Source organism: Malaclemys terrapin, chromosome 15, assembly GCF_027887155.1.
Source record: "Malaclemys terrapin pileata isolate rMalTer1 chromosome 15, rMalTer1.hap1, whole genome shotgun sequence".
Taxonomy (NCBI): domain Eukaryota; kingdom Metazoa; phylum Chordata; order Testudines; family Emydidae; genus Malaclemys; species Malaclemys terrapin.
Window position 1 is genome coordinate 34,225,027 of NC_071519.1, and position 15,100 is coordinate 34,240,126.

At 45.3% G+C, this 15,100-nt stretch overlaps 1 protein-coding gene across 2 annotated transcripts in view; it reads left to right on the forward strand.

The window, feature by feature from the left end:
* The window catches only part of UBE4A (ubiquitination factor E4A), a 29,733-nt gene that overhangs the window by 11,588 nt on the left and 3,045 nt on the right, over positions 1-15,100 (forward strand). For both annotated transcript variants that reach the window (XM_054004853.1, XM_054004854.1), the window contains 12 exons: positions 230-432; positions 1,046-1,237; positions 2,321-2,654; positions 2,927-3,053; positions 4,435-4,742; positions 5,777-5,909; positions 7,942-8,129; positions 9,720-9,820; positions 9,949-10,062; positions 11,762-11,936; positions 12,057-12,237; positions 13,127-13,274. In XM_054004853.1, the coding sequence (XP_053860828.1) occupies positions 230-432; positions 1,046-1,237; positions 2,321-2,654; positions 2,927-3,053; positions 4,435-4,742; positions 5,777-5,909; positions 7,942-8,129; positions 9,720-9,820; positions 9,949-10,062; positions 11,762-11,936; positions 12,057-12,237; positions 13,127-13,274 (2,204 nt within the window). The remainder of the gene's footprint in view (positions 1-229; positions 433-1,045; positions 1,238-2,320; positions 2,655-2,926; positions 3,054-4,434; positions 4,743-5,776; positions 5,910-7,941; positions 8,130-9,719; positions 9,821-9,948; positions 10,063-11,761; positions 11,937-12,056; positions 12,238-13,126; positions 13,275-15,100) is intronic.

A 15,100-nucleotide genomic window follows, 5' to 3' on the forward strand; every position in this document is an offset into this window, starting at 1 on the left:
GGACTTGCTAAAGCATGAGCTAACACATGCAGCCCCCCAGAGCTTGCTGTACGCGTGACCTGCCATCCGGCTATGGCTGGTATTTGACAATATGGTGTTACCTAATTGGCTGATGGTGAAGGATTATAACAAGATGAACCTGAAGTGTTAATGGGCTGAAGCCACTAAAAATACTTTGAATATTTCTGTTAAATGTTTTTCTACCCCTGCCCTTTACTTCTTTTCTTAGACTTTGAAGATGTGACTGAGTTTCTTGAGGAGGTCATAGAAGCCTTGACAATGGATGAGGAAGTACGGACATTTGGGGAGGTCATGGTTCCTGTGTTTGATATTCTGTTGGGTAGAATCAAAGACCTGGACCTTTGTCAGAATCTGCTGTACACATATCTGGATATGCTCCTCTATTTCACCAGACAGAAAGATATAGCACAGGTAAGTGTGTGTTAGTGCTGGTGAAAAGTGCCAGCTGTCCCCTGGAAAAGTGCTACATAGGCGGCAGCAGAGCAAATTCCCTCTACACTGTCCCACTAATATGCCTCTGCCATTACCCAGAAAGACTACCTCTACATAAAAGAGAGTAATTCACTTTCTGTGGCCCTTTGACGCTTAGCCTTGCTGATGAGCTCGCCAACAAGGAGAGAAACTGAATACGTCCACAGGCTGGTGGGTCTGATGTAGATGTACCTTCCTGTGCGGTGGCTAATGGCTTTTGCTTTGGCTTTGTTACGAAATGACAGGCTGGATATGTGCAGGGCTCACATTCTGCTCTGGTGAATGTGCACTCTCAGTAGTGTGTTGCTATGACCCATGCATTCCAGCTGTAGTAAAGGGATTGTGTATTGGCTGCGTGCAGCATCCTACGTGATTCACAAATTATGTATTTATCTTCATCCTCTCTGAGAAAAAACAAGAGTGAGAATGAAATAATTTGTTCCCCCGTTCCTTCTCTAACAAGTTACTCCTACTGTTCTCTGACCACTCCCAAATCAACAGGTTCTCTTCATACTTTTATGAACAATAGCGTGCACCTCTTTCATCTCTTTAGGTTTTTGTAGACTACATTCAACCAAAGGACCCCACCAATGGGCAGATGTATCAGAAGACCCTGCTAGGAGTCATCTTGAGCATCTCCTGCTTGCTAAAGACCCCAGGCGTAGTGGAGAATCATGGATACTTTCTGAATCCATCCCGATCCAGTCCACAAGAGATCAAAGTGCAGGAGTCCAACATTCATCAGGTCGAGCTGAAGTGCATCAGTGCCACTTTCTAATACTGAACCACAGTGTGTATTCCTAAGGAAAGGAAGCCTTGTAATGGGTTACAGCAAACGACTTGGGCTCAGAAGATCTGGGTTCTGTTCCAGGCTCTGCCACAGGATGGCTATATGACCTTGGCAAGTCACTCCACCTCTGTGTGCTGTGATGCTGTTTCCCCACCTGTACAATGAGGATAGCACAGACCTCCAGGGTGTTGGGAGAATAACTCCATGGATGTGGATAAAATGCTTTGGATTGCTCAGATGGAAGGTGCTGCAGAACTGCAAAATCTTAAAGAACTTTCTAGACATTAATGAATGAAGCATCACAAACCCTGGAAGATAGCTGTAATCCCTGTTCTGCAGGTGAGAAGACTGAAGCACAAAGGTTCCCCATAGAGAGCCTGGCAGATCCAGGAGCAGAACCCAGATCATCTGGCTCCCAGTCATGTGCCCTACCACAAGACCATCTTTCCACCCAGTCACCTATAAAGAAGTTTGGTTTTACTTTCCATTGAAACAATTCATTATATCTCTTAAAGTGTCCTCCTTGCTTTTTGCTATTGGCTTCAGGGTTGCTCTGTTCATGACATGTTGTCTGACAGGAGACACTGGTAAGGGGGCGTGGGAGCTACACCTATGGGTATGTCTGCACTCCAGCTGGGAGCATTCTTCCCAGCATGGGGTTGACAGACTCGCACTAACTCCCTCTGAGCTAGCGCACTAACAATTGTCACATGAACCCACAACTCCGGCTAGCCACCTGAGCTCGGACCCAGGGGCAGGCAGGTTTGGACTTGGGCTGCTAGCCCGAGTCACTGCCCAGGCAGCAATGTCCACACTGCTATTTTTAGCATGCTAGCTGGAGCAGAGCTCCCATGAGTGTCTAGCCAGGCCGGGAGGCAAGCTCCCAGCGGCAGGGTAGGCAGGCCCTAAGGGACTTTCCAGAAGATTAGGATGACTTGTGAACTCTCAGACCAACCTTGGAAAGTGCAAGTGAAATGGGTCTTTTTCAAAAATGCCTTCAATGATGGACTGGGTTTTTTATTTTATTTTTTGTGACAGTTTATGGCCCAGTTCCATGAGAAAATCTACCAGATGCTGAAGAACCTGTTACAGCTGTCTCCAGAGACCAAACACAGGATTCTGTCCTGGCTTGGAAACTGTCTCCATGCCAATGCAGGCCGTACCAAAATCTGGGCTAACCAGATGCCAGAGATCTTCTTCCAGATGTATGCCTCGGATGCCTTCTTTCTGAATCTAGGAGCTGCCCTCCTGAAATTGTGCCAGCCATTCTGTAAACCCAGATCTCCTAGGCTTCTCACCTTCGATCCCACCTACTGTGCCCTGAAAGAGCTGAATGAAGAGGAGAGGAGAAGTAAGAACGTGCATATGAAAGGTAGGTATGCTAGAAATGTTATGCTCGCCTTGTGTTGCATTTGCTTCCATCTGGGCTCACAAGCACTTTGTCTCCCCTACAACACTATACCTCATGCCTCTCCAGGAGGAAAAGGAGGCAACAGATTAGATGGGTAGTGGGGAAGGAATAAAGAAGCTGAAAAAAGTTAAAATATCACCCACACCAAGTCGGGTCTTTCTGACTGTGCTGAAGTCCCCTTCCCAGACCCAGCGGGGCAGTGTTAATTCACTGGTGTTTTTAATTTATTTAAGGCTTGGAAAAAGAAACATGTTTGATTCCAGCTGTGACTGAGAAGGAGCCAGAGTTTGCCCACAGCTACAATCTGGTGACCGAGAATTTAGTCCTGACACAATACACCCTCCATTTAGGATTTCACAGGTAACTCCTCTGCTAGCCTTGTAAGTCTAGGAAATGGTGGTTATAAACAGTGTTGATAACAGGGAAGTGCCACACAAACCTTTATTTCTTATGGATGTATTTTAAGCCAGGGTGTGTGCAGGCTTGTGGGAGAGATTCTTTTGCCTAGGCTCAGGTAACGTCTGGTGTTCTCAAACGGAAGAATGCTAAATTCATAAGGGAAATGTGTGTTTTTAGTAACACTCTGTATCCATTCAATATTTAAAAAATAAATAAAAAAATCACCAGCCAGAAATACTCTTGAACAGGGAGTATCCTCCCAATATCTCAGAGGCCCAATACTGTTATGCCTGTTTTTCTGACTGTGCTGATGACACCTGAGCTCCAGGCTATAGCTAACAATTCAGCCTGGGGTTTATTTCACCTGTGCTCAAATAAAAGCTAACAAGCCCATGAACCAGCTGTTATCTTTGGGCCTACTGAAGAGTTGGACCCCTGGTTTGACTGTGATAATGTCTGGTTCATGGGCTTGTTAGCTTTCATTATCATTTAGCTGCTGATCTTTCCCCAGAAGAGAAAAGGCCCATGTCTCCTGACTGTACTGGAGAGTGTCACTGTCTCAGGATACTTGTACTCTGTAGAATATTTGAACTGCCATAGTGAGTGGGTTTCATTTTAAGCAGGTTAGGAAGATAACTGGCTGCTCTTCTCAGGAAGTGGTCTGCTGGACGCTAAAATGTACCGTTCCCTTAGCCTCCCACTGTGAATTGTTGCCGGGATACTGTGAGGTCACTAATGATCCAAGCATACTCACCTTCCGTTTGGTTTATTATCTAAATATAGAAATAGCCGAAAATTATGCAAATGGCTTTGTTGCTGGGAAACTGAAAATGTATGCAAGGAAACATCACCACATTACCTAGAAAATCCCTGACTTTGGTAATCTGAGGATTTACAACTGCATAGGCCAAGCTAGCCATCTGGTGCAGTTAGCACTGGTGGATCACCAGATTTTTCATTCTGCAGACCAGTTTGTAAGAGAGCTCCTTTTCTGGAACTGCACTCTCCCAATCGCTCACTGTCTGATTCCGATAGTATTCCATTTGGCAGACCATCAGACAGTATTATTCATGGGGGATAATTTGAGGACAGTGGATTAAAATAACGCTCACTCAGTTACATCCTTCTTTCTGCTTATTCAGATGGAATGGAGCAGTTTCTAAAGCTGGTACTGTGCCCTGCTTTTTTCTGCCCTCTCAGCTGCTTCTGCCAGCTGCACAACACCGCTCGGTATTACACAGGCAGGGTACAAGTAGGTGCACATTTATGAGTTATGTGGGCAATCTGTATTAAATCTATTTTCATCTAGTCTCTGGTATTCTCATTTTTGTTTTGTGGGCAGGTTGCATGATCAGATGGTAAAAATAAACCAAAGCCTTCACCGGCTGCAAGTAGCCTGGCGAGAGGCTCAACAAAGTTCCAGCCCTGCAACAGACAGTCTGCGGGAGCAGTTTGAACGCCTGATGACTGTCTATCTCTCCACCAAAACATCAGTGACTGAGCCACAGATGCTACAGAACTGCCTGAATTTGCAGGTGTCCATGGCAGTTCTCCTGGTCCAGCTGGCTGTAGGAAACCAAGGGACTGAGCCTATAGACCTGACATTCCCTTTGCCAGTCGTGGAGCACAGTGCACTGGCTTACGTACCAGGTGAATGAGATCACTCAAGATCACTGCTTTGCATTAAGACAAACACACCTTTAAAGGGAGAGGGCCAAGCAACTTCTCACCTTAAAATTACTTTAGTATCCTTTTCAGTTTGCATTATGTATACAGTATATGGTCTGACTCTTTCGGAGGTGCTGAGCGCCTGTATTTTGCAGTAACTCAACACCTTGCAAAATCAGGGCTGTAGGCCCTGTACAGAAACAATGTGAAGTTCTGCTCCAAAATTTCAAGAGTGCAGATGACAAAGTGATGAGCATCATAGAAATGACTGAGAGCTTAAACTTGTGATTCTAAACAGATTGTGCAAGCTAAGCCAGGTTTGGGCTGGATGTGTGCTGGCATGGGAATTGTTCATGGAAATTCTGAATTTTCCAGGAAGTGATGTGATGTTGGTGATCCAGTAGATAGCGCTGTTCTGTGTCAGAACTGAACCAACACCCCTGTTTGTTGACAGGGGTCACTGTACTAGTGGAAGTGCTGTCTTTCAGATGAGACAAACTAAGGTCCTGGCCCCTTTTAAAAGTATCAGGCACTTTCTGTACGAGCTGAAGTGTCCAATCCCAATGTCTTGCCAGATTCCAATTTAGGCAGAATGTAATTACTCATCTAACATTTCCCCTGCAGTTTCAATTGGATATGGATCCTTCAGCTGTGGTTTACAGTTATGTACTGCTAAACAGCTACCAAGTTTCACCCCAAAGGTGACTTGCCTCCATGGTGGGGGTGAAGTGATCTCCGTATACAGTAAATTGTATCAGTTTGGGGATCCTTTAGAATAGTATTTTTTTTTTATTTTTTGTAAATACAAGATGTTCCTGTTGGGTCTAGAGATACAGTTTTTACAGGCTGTGCTGGCATCCTCAATAATTGCTTCATTTGTTCATTGGCATTAAACAACCATGTTAATTTTAATCACCATTAGAAGCACTGGGGGGGAAACATAAAGGGAAGGATAGAAAAGAGTGCCTGAAGGAACTTCCTGAGGAGACACTAATACTTATGACTTCTGTTCACAGAATTCTTTGCTGATAATTTGGGTGATTTCTTCATTTTCCTGCGGCGTTTTGCTGATGACATCTTGGAGACTTCTGCAGACTCTCTGGAGCATGTCTTTCACTTTGTTACTGTTTTCACGGGTGATGTAGAGAGGTAGATAAGTTTCCAGCCCTTTGTCCTTTTACATTTACTGCAAAGCATCCAGAGAGAGAAACAAACAAGTAAAAATCATAAGGGGTGTCTTGAGGTTTGATGTAAACGTTAATGACTCAGCTGATCTACCGGAGCGATAGCCAAGAATTTTACCCACGAGAGGCATAATAAGCAAAGAACTTTACTCCAAAGCACTTGGGCTTCATGTAAGGCACAAATGGGAGTTCAGCATTTAGTTCCTTGTTAAAGCCAAATTAACTGTAATGTTGGGAGTCTATCTAGTTACAACTGGTTGTTAGTGAACTTTGAGTCACGATGGAATGCCTGACACTTGCATTTCCATTAAATGTTGTTCCCCGGTCTCCCCCATACGTCCCTGAAGGAGGAAGCTGAAGTGCGTCTCCCAAAATTGTTTTCACAATCAGGTGTTTTATATTCGTGTCAAAAAAAGAAAGGGATTTTCACAGCATTTATAGTTGTAGGGAAGAGTGCTGGGGCATCAGGAGGGGTAGTCTGGTTTATCACTGCTGCAGAAGCAAGTGAGTATGTGTACAATAGTGTGTTTACATGTAACAGATGAGGTCAGCACATCTCCATCTATCTGAAAAGCACCTGAAAAATACTTCCTTTTATTGTTCTACTACTACCGTGATGCCTCAACCAAGGAAACAAATAGGTATTGTGTGTGTACAGCGGAACTTGGCCTTGGTGAGCACTGCTTGTGATTGCTTGGCTAGGAATCAAAAATTGCTTTCCAGAATCCATTGGTGCTAATGTGTTTGTCCCTCCTTTACACTGATCACTGGGGCTTTTGATTGTAAGGGTCAGACTGAAAGAAATTTCAAACCTGATTTTTATTTCCAAAGACAGGAAATAATTTTGCACCTTTTTGTTGCTGTTCAGCTGCAGGTAAAGAACATTACAACTAAGGGCTGGGCCAGTTAGAGAGAGTTTTAACCTTAGTGACCTGCTGTGGCGCTAGGGGACAGATGTTCAGAAATGAGCGCTTGCAATTCCAAGTGAAGTCACTGGGAGCTGCAAGTGCTCAGCACCTTTGAAAACCAGGCCCCACGCACCCAGTAGAACTTGTGCTGTCTTTGAAAAATGGAGATTTTGCTTTGTTCATGACTGATTTGGGAAATTTCCTGCTTTCTGCAATTGGATGTTTTGCTAATGATCAAAATAGGGGTTGTCTAGATTGGTCTATTTTAGTTGTTTCTGAAACATCTGTTGCCTCGGTGCTTGTTGCCTAAGCACTGAACAAAATTATGACCAGAGTTATTGATCCTTGTGGTAAGATATCATTGTGTACACTGTGTTCATGCTATTCGTTTGTTAATATTTGTGTGTGCATAATTATATTCATGGCAACAACAGGAGCAGGTAAACTCCATCTTCTCCCTGGGGTGCTATTTGCAACTGCCCAGCATGGGAGTTGGGAGAACCGGGATCTGTTCCCACTTCTTTCACTGACTCTGCAGTTTTGGACAGGTCACTAAACCCCTGTGCCCCACCTATATAATGGGGACAATAATGCTTACCCAACCGTTGCTGAATGCTCTCAGATATATTAGTAAGAGCACTCTGTAAGTTCAAAATACTTCTGCTGTTCTATAAGTAGGAGACAGAGGCATTAGACAGGTTCAGCACATAGCTGATATAACAGAATGTTTGCCACCAAAACACATTTGGGCTAGGGCAGAAGAGTCACAACTGATGAGCAAGCACAATGTGCAGTAATATGCATCACCGAGAGTGTGTTCTAGGAGGGATGAGGCCAAAAGCTTCAACCTTCACTCCCTTTGTAACCCTTCTGTCCGAGGTTTAACCACTAGTGACTGAGAACAACCATGGCATGCTGTTAGGAATGCAAGTGGTAGGTCAGGTTATGTCAGAAGTTTGGCTGCACAAGTGTAGTGGTGTTAGCCAGCCCTTTCCCATGTGGATGGCCTCAATCTTTGGGATTCTCTTTGGTCAGTCAAATTCCCCTTTTGCTCTAAACTGCCCTATTATATTGGTTTTTCTTTTCCAGGATGAAGAATCCTCACCTGCGAGCCAAGCTGGCAGAAGTGTTGGAAGCAGTGATGCCTCACTTAGATCAGGTCCAGAACCCGCTTGTCTCCAGCATGTTCCATCGCGAGCGAGTGTTCTGCTCCTACCACCACGCTGCCCATCTTGCAGAGGCACTCATCAAGGTCTTTGTGGATATTGAGTTTACAGGTAAACAGGGAAGGGGAGGGATTTTGTCTCTTACCCTGAGAAGAATCTGTGGGAGGATGTCTGCATGCTGTGACATACCTTGTTCTATTGACAGTGGTGCACCAAACCTAATCTATTCAGGCTTGGTCAAATCCATTAGACCATATTAGACAGATGGCACTTTAGCAAACATGCAGCTATTTTGAATTGCTGATGCATGCAAAACTGCAACATATCAGGAAAATAGATGCTCTGGAAAGCTACATTTCATGGTCTAATCAGGTCTAGTAACGCACTTCTCTAGCCATGTCCACTAGGGGTTCCATCCTGCTCCCATTGAAGACAGCAAAACTCACATTGATTTCAGCATGAGCCTGCCCAGCTGAGGGGGAAATGAGCACATTTCCACACTCACAGACCTTCCATAGATCGCTTTTCTCACAGACCCCTCCAGACACATCTGTATTCTTACCGCCCTACATCCCAGCCACCATCCTAGCCAGGATTCTCTTCTCCCTCTTGATCACCTCAGTCCGAGAGGGAGAGGTGCTCCCCTCTCCTCTCACAACCAGAGTCTAAGTATGTTGCCTCCACAGCATTTCTGGCCCCTGCTTCCTGGACCTGGACCTCTGCATTCGACTGGCCCTTGCACACTAATTTTATATCCTGACATTGTGCTCGTTTATTCAGGGTCCTCGTCCCTAAGAGGTATCCAGCAGCTCAGTAGACTGAATCAGCACTGCTTGCCTTACATGCTGAGTGGTTAATCCAGCTCCCACTGAAGTCGGTGATAGCCTTGCTACTGACGTCCATCGGAACAGGATCGAGCCCTTTGTCTGATGGGGGGTGGTTGATGCAGTGTGCTTCAACTTGGTTGCTTCCTGTGAGCTGACAGTCAGCACTTGTGCTATTGCAAACCACTGCCAGGGAAGTGGTTTCAACAACACAAACACAGTGAACTCCCAAGATACTGTTATTAACTGGGATGCTTATTCCAAGGGAAAATGGAGCAAAAGCATCGATGTACCAGTCACTTTTTAAAAGTCTCTCTTACTTTCGAAGGCACTAGCGTTGGCCTCTTTCCTGTTTCTTTGTGGTAAAGAGGCCTCAAAATCAGGACAGTTATCTCCCCGGTTAACTTTAACAACTCCTTTAAAATAGTACAGGAACCCCTCGGATGTCAGAGTCCTGTCATCTTCCCCAGACTGAGCCAGACCAGTTGCCTTAGTTGGGTAAAACTCTCCAAGTGCATGTAAAGTCTGTATAAAATAAAGTCCCTGGGCTATGTGAAGCTTATACAATATTGGAGCGGCATAGCAAGAAAAGATCATGCAACAATGAGTCCAGTGACAATGGCAAGTTTATATTTGAAAGTAGCGTTTAATTGGCTCTTGCTTCCTGACTTTGGCTGTGTTTCAGGAACCTGCTGTGAAAGTTATTCCTTGCTGAGCAGGGTGCACTGGGAAGTCAGCTTTTGAGTTTTCTCAAGGAAGTGAGCAAGTGTCGCTCTCCCCTGGCCTGATGCTAAGTGTGAACTGTGGAGAGGTTAAAAATACAGTGCCGATTCTTGCTGCTGAATTGAAACTTCCTCTCCCTTTTGCTTTTATTTAGGGGATCCACATCAGTTTGAGCAGAAGTTTAATTATCGTCGACCCATGTATCCCATTCTCAGGTACATGTGGGGGACAGATTCATACCGGCAAAGTATAAAGGTAAGCTAAGATAAGCACGTCAGTAGTTTGTTTGGTTTGTATAATGCTGTATTAAGTGTTGAGTTATGTGTCCTTAAGTTTGAACTGTGGTGGAGCATTAACTCATCATTTCTGTGTGTGACTCATAGGGTCTGGCTGATTATGCCTCGGAAAACCTAGAGGCAATGAACCCTCCTCTCTTCCTACGCTTCCTTAACTTGCTCATGAACGATGCCATTTTCCTGTTGGATGAAGCCATACAGGTAGGGCTTGGAAGGCGCTCTAGCTGTGGCACCAGAAGCAGGCACAGCTCCTGTATTTGAGATGGCTGATTAAAATACCAGACCTATATCACAAGTGAAATTAGGCTTATCCTAGCTCTTAGTGATGTGTGTCTACATCAGATGCTTTTCAAGCAGTTTGGCAGAGTTCAGCTAGATTGATAGTCTGCTCAGGGGAAACCAAGAGGTGGAGTACTGAGAGGTGCTGGAGGGCATGATTGAAGGACATGGGCAGAACTGTGTTGGGACCTGGGACTAGAACCCCAGGGCTCTTGCAGACCAAGATCAGTATTGGGTTGGTGTGGCTGGAGGGAGGGAGGAAGCCAAAACAAAAGAAGATTTTTCAGGTCAGCACTGAAGTACATTGGCACAGTCGTGAGGAAGTCTACCTGTTGCTTATCTGAGCTATAACTGGCTCATGTGAGTCTTCTTGCGGTTTGTGATTACCAAATCCCTCTGGCCTCCTTTGCAAATGCCTTGTTATCTTAACAGATGCTGCTGTCTCAAGACAGCCTTGTCCTTTGGGCTTACAAGGCATCAGACCCAGATGAACTTCTTTGTCCCCAGCGTGTGATTATTTTCTAACCACATCTTTTGGAGCTGCTTCTTGCTACTATAAAAAGGGCCCTTTGTTTGAAGAGCTCAGCTGTGTGTCCCATGGTGGAAGTGTGGGCCTGGGGACTAGCGGATGAGCCAGGCAGCATAGATGTAACCCACCTGCTTGAAGGTTTATAGGTTCTTCCTAATGTTGCTTGTGGTTTAAGTGAATGTTCTGTGTTTGTTTGTTAAACGTATGTGGCCGTGGGAGCCTTGTGTAAACTCCGAGAGAAGAGCTCCTGTCATTGACAGAGTTGGCTCGCTGTGGGACTTACTGTGACCTGGAACTCTGCTGTGTGAGGTTCACTACATCACCGGGAATACAAAGAGATCCACAGCTGCAAAGAAACTTAAAAGTTACTTCCATGTTATGGCTGAATCTTACTTAACCCCAAGAAATGAAATCCTTGATTAATCTGCTTCACCCTTTACTCAATCCTTCTCCGCCCACCTACCAGTTTTTCTCTCCTAGTTTCCCTGATCCTTTTTGAGGCCCTATGTAATTGTTGCTGATCTCTTGTTCAGCCGCAGTGAACTAAACTCTTTTTGGAATCTATCAGTCAGCGCTTCTGCTGGTAGTAGGAAGCTCGTGAGAACTTGTGCTGACATGGCAGAGGAGAGGTCCAGTCTGTAAATTGGGTTCTGTTGTGCCTGGCACCCAGAACTTCAACTGATACTCTGGGTTAATTGATTTCCTTTCTTGGTTTATTTGTGTAATTGGTGCTGGTGACAAATACCCAATTGAAAGTACTTAGACTTAAATCCTCTGTTTATCTACAAGCTACATTGATCACAGGCAGCAGCAGTTAAGGCTTCCCCAAAACTGCTCTGTCAAGGGGCTTCAACCTACCATCAAGGGAAGAGAGGAGTGCCTCCATGGTCCAATTCAACCCAGGCCCTCTTTCCTGGGGTTGCTAATTTTGTAGTGATGTTTCTCTGATGTGCACATCTGCCGTCTAAGAGACTTCCCGAGACCTACTGAACTCATGGAATGATTTCCCATCTGAGAGGGGATGAAAGCATTCTGAGCTTGCCAGGTTTACTAAGTAGACCATTGCTCACTTCCTCTGCTTTATCTTTACAGTACCTCAGTAAAATAAAAGTTCAGCAGATAGAGAAGGACCGTGGTGAGTGGGACAACCTGTCCCAGGAGGCTCGTCGGGAGAAGGAGTCCAGTCTGCAAATGTTTGGTCAGCTGGCTCGCTTCCACAACATCATGTCCAATGAAACCATCGGAACCCTGGCCTTTCTGACCTCAGGTACGGACAGCAAAACCTGAGAGAGTGGCAGTGGTGGGGAGAGCTTTGCCTGGTTTAAGGGGTTGGTGCAGAAAGGTTGATTTATTTTGATGCTCTGAGAGCTGTTGTCTTTTATTCCAGAGATTAAGTCCCTGTTTGTGCACCCTTTCCTTGCTGAGCGCATCATCTCCATGCTCAACTACTTCCTGCAGCACCTGGTTGGTCCTAAAATGGGAGCATTAAAAGTCAAGGATTTCAGCGAGTTTGACTTCAAACCTCAGCAGCTCGTTTCTGACATCTGCAACATCTACTTAAACCTTGGGTATGTGAGGGTGTGAGAAGCTGCAGCGGGGCAGCAGTCCTGGAGAAATAGGACCCCGCTACACAATGGATTCATGTTGCTGGGGTGGCACAGAAAAATTACTTCTGGGTATTTATCTTGGTAATTCCATTAGCGGGATGCTGCTGAGGACCAAATTCTCTCCTGAGTTGACTGCAGTCAGCATAAATCCAACCAGAAATTATTTTGAGTTCTAAAACTTGTTTTTAAACCACCACCCCTCATGTGAGCAAATAAATGTTTAAGACTTTAAAGAGGGACTCCGAATAATGGAGAGTCTGTCTATTAAGTATAGCAGACTTTTCTCTAGGAAATCTGGCCAGGATAATGCCATTTCATGTGATATATGTAGTTCTGTTTACACTGGGAGCTGTGATTGTGTTTAAACATGGTGGTGTCTAGCAGAGTTCTCTCACAATCCCCTGGCCAGTGTGTCGTGTGGTGGTTTTGTATGTTGTGATTGATTGATTCGTTTTTGTCTTTTTTTGAAAATCATGGTAGCCAAGCTATGCTATACGCTGGCTCCTTGTCCCTGGTAGGATAGAACACATTTTATAATAGTGTTTTAAAACACACCCCCACCCCCAAACCATCCACACTAGCAAGAGAAAACACCTACAACCCTGGCAGCAGTAGCAGAGTTTTTAAATATGGTTGTAGCTAGTGTAAAGCCTGTCCCAGTGTGGAGACCGGCTAGAGGAAACGACTTAGCTGGTATGGTTATTATTCTTTCACTTTGTCATCTCCTGTATATGTTTACTGAAGTAATTCAGCTGTTGTGCGGGTCGATGTCTCTGCAGCCTAGCAAATCACTCCTTTTTTCACAAATGTCAACGCTTACATTCTCTTTCTTTTTGCAATTGTGGTTCAGCGATGAAGAGAATTTCTGTGCCACGGTGCCCAAGGATGGGCGCTCCTATTCACCGACACTGTTCGCTCAGACAGTCAGAGTCCTAAAGAAAATCAATAAGCCTGGCAACATGATAGTGGCTTTCAGTAACCTGGCTGAGCGGATCAAGGTGAGAGGAGTAAGAGGGGAGGAGGACAGTGTTGGTGATTTCATCCATTTATCGATGGTCCCTCTAAGCAGAGTTCTCTATTCATATTTTACTATGAAAGTTCTTGAATGTGCCCCTCAGCTCCTTATCTGATTTATCTCTCTCCTTCTCCCCTTGTCTTCAATTGTGATTCCCCCCAACACCCACTCACGGTCTTCAGTCTCACTCTGGCTCCCAGTCCCAGTATACCTCCCTGGGCTCCTCTTCCATTCACAGTGTCGTTCTGTCCTGGGACTCCATTTCGCAGTTTCTTTGCCCTGGCAGTCCCACTTCTCCCCACCCCGGTGCATCCTGGCTTCTTGTCAGATTTATCTCCTGTTTCCCCATCCATTGGTAGCCAGTCCTAGTCTCCTCCCACACCCTGACTCCCAGCTTCCCTCTCCCCTCCAGTCTGTCTCCCCATCCCCCTTGTGTCAGTCTGCTTCCCCCACCTCTACAGGGTCTAGCTCTCGTCCCCCTTTGCATTCAGACTAGGCAGCTTCCTCTTGCTCACGGCCTGGACAGCAGCAGCAGGATCACTGAGGCTATGTCTACACAGGGATAGAAGGCGCACGTCTGGCTGGGGTCAGCTGACTTAGGCTCGCAGAGCTGAAAAATCATTGTGCAGACATTCGGGCTTGGGCTGGAGCCCGGGTTCTGGGACCCGGTGAGCAGGAGGGTCCCAAAGCTTGGGCTCCTGCCTGAGCCTCAACGTCTACACAGCAATTTTTAGCCCCAGAGCCAGAGCCAGCTGACCCGGGCCGTCCATGCTGTGGGTCTTTTATTTCTGTGCAGTGTACCCTGTGTGCACAGGAGAGAGAGACTCTCTCCTCTTCCTTCCCATGCCCAAACCTTGCACAGCCCACAGCAGCCTAGAGCCGCCGTTTTGAGTAAATTCCTGCTCAGACCCAGGCTGTAGCACGCCCAATGCAGACAGAATCTTCTGGGAATTTAGTTGCTAATATCTAAGAAGTCTGTAATGAGCATACGTAAACTGCAATTTTTTCCCAAGACCAAATGTGAGCAGATTCTCACAAGGATGGCAAAAGGCACCTCCCTGATACACAGGCCAGCCCCTTGCCAAATTTCAAGTCCCCTCTCCAAAGTGTGGTAGTGCTTGAGCTTTTAAAAGAAAAGTTTGCCAGAATATTTTAACATGGGCATAACAACTTATTTTCATAGCTTCATTCTTGGAGATGGCTGAAATTCTCCAAAATAAATTAAGCCTGAGGCAGACACCTGCCATGTAAAATTTCAGCCCAAACAGTTCAAGATTGGCAAAGTTATAAGCAATGAAAACAGTGTCTTACTATGTGAAGTGTTGGGCAACTTGAACAATAGGTTAAAAATACCGTCCCTGCTTGTAATATGTGTACGTAGCTTTGTAAACATACATGGTGTTTTACAAACCAATAAAAGATGATCCCTGATGCAAAGAGGTTAGTCTACCTAGACAAGACAGTATGCTGTAACAGCTTCTGGAAACCCCCTCAGAGATAGTCAGTCTCCGCTTCAGTGCAGGTTTTGATGGAAAGTTACAACCATGATGCTGCTCAGTAGTGATAGCCATGCTCTTCCAACCATGATGCGGGTCAGTAGCGATAGCTATGCTCCTCCTAAAAGCTTCCACCCCCAATTTTGCCCTAAGAGGTTTCTGTCCAGCCAAGGGAAGGCTGGCAATTCCTGTCTTCCAATAGATAGTTATATTTTTGATGCTTTTGCTGTGTCTGAAACTGAAACCAGAAACTGATTTACATTCTGATGATACTTTAACAACTGTAACTATGCAAATTAAAGAACGATTAGAC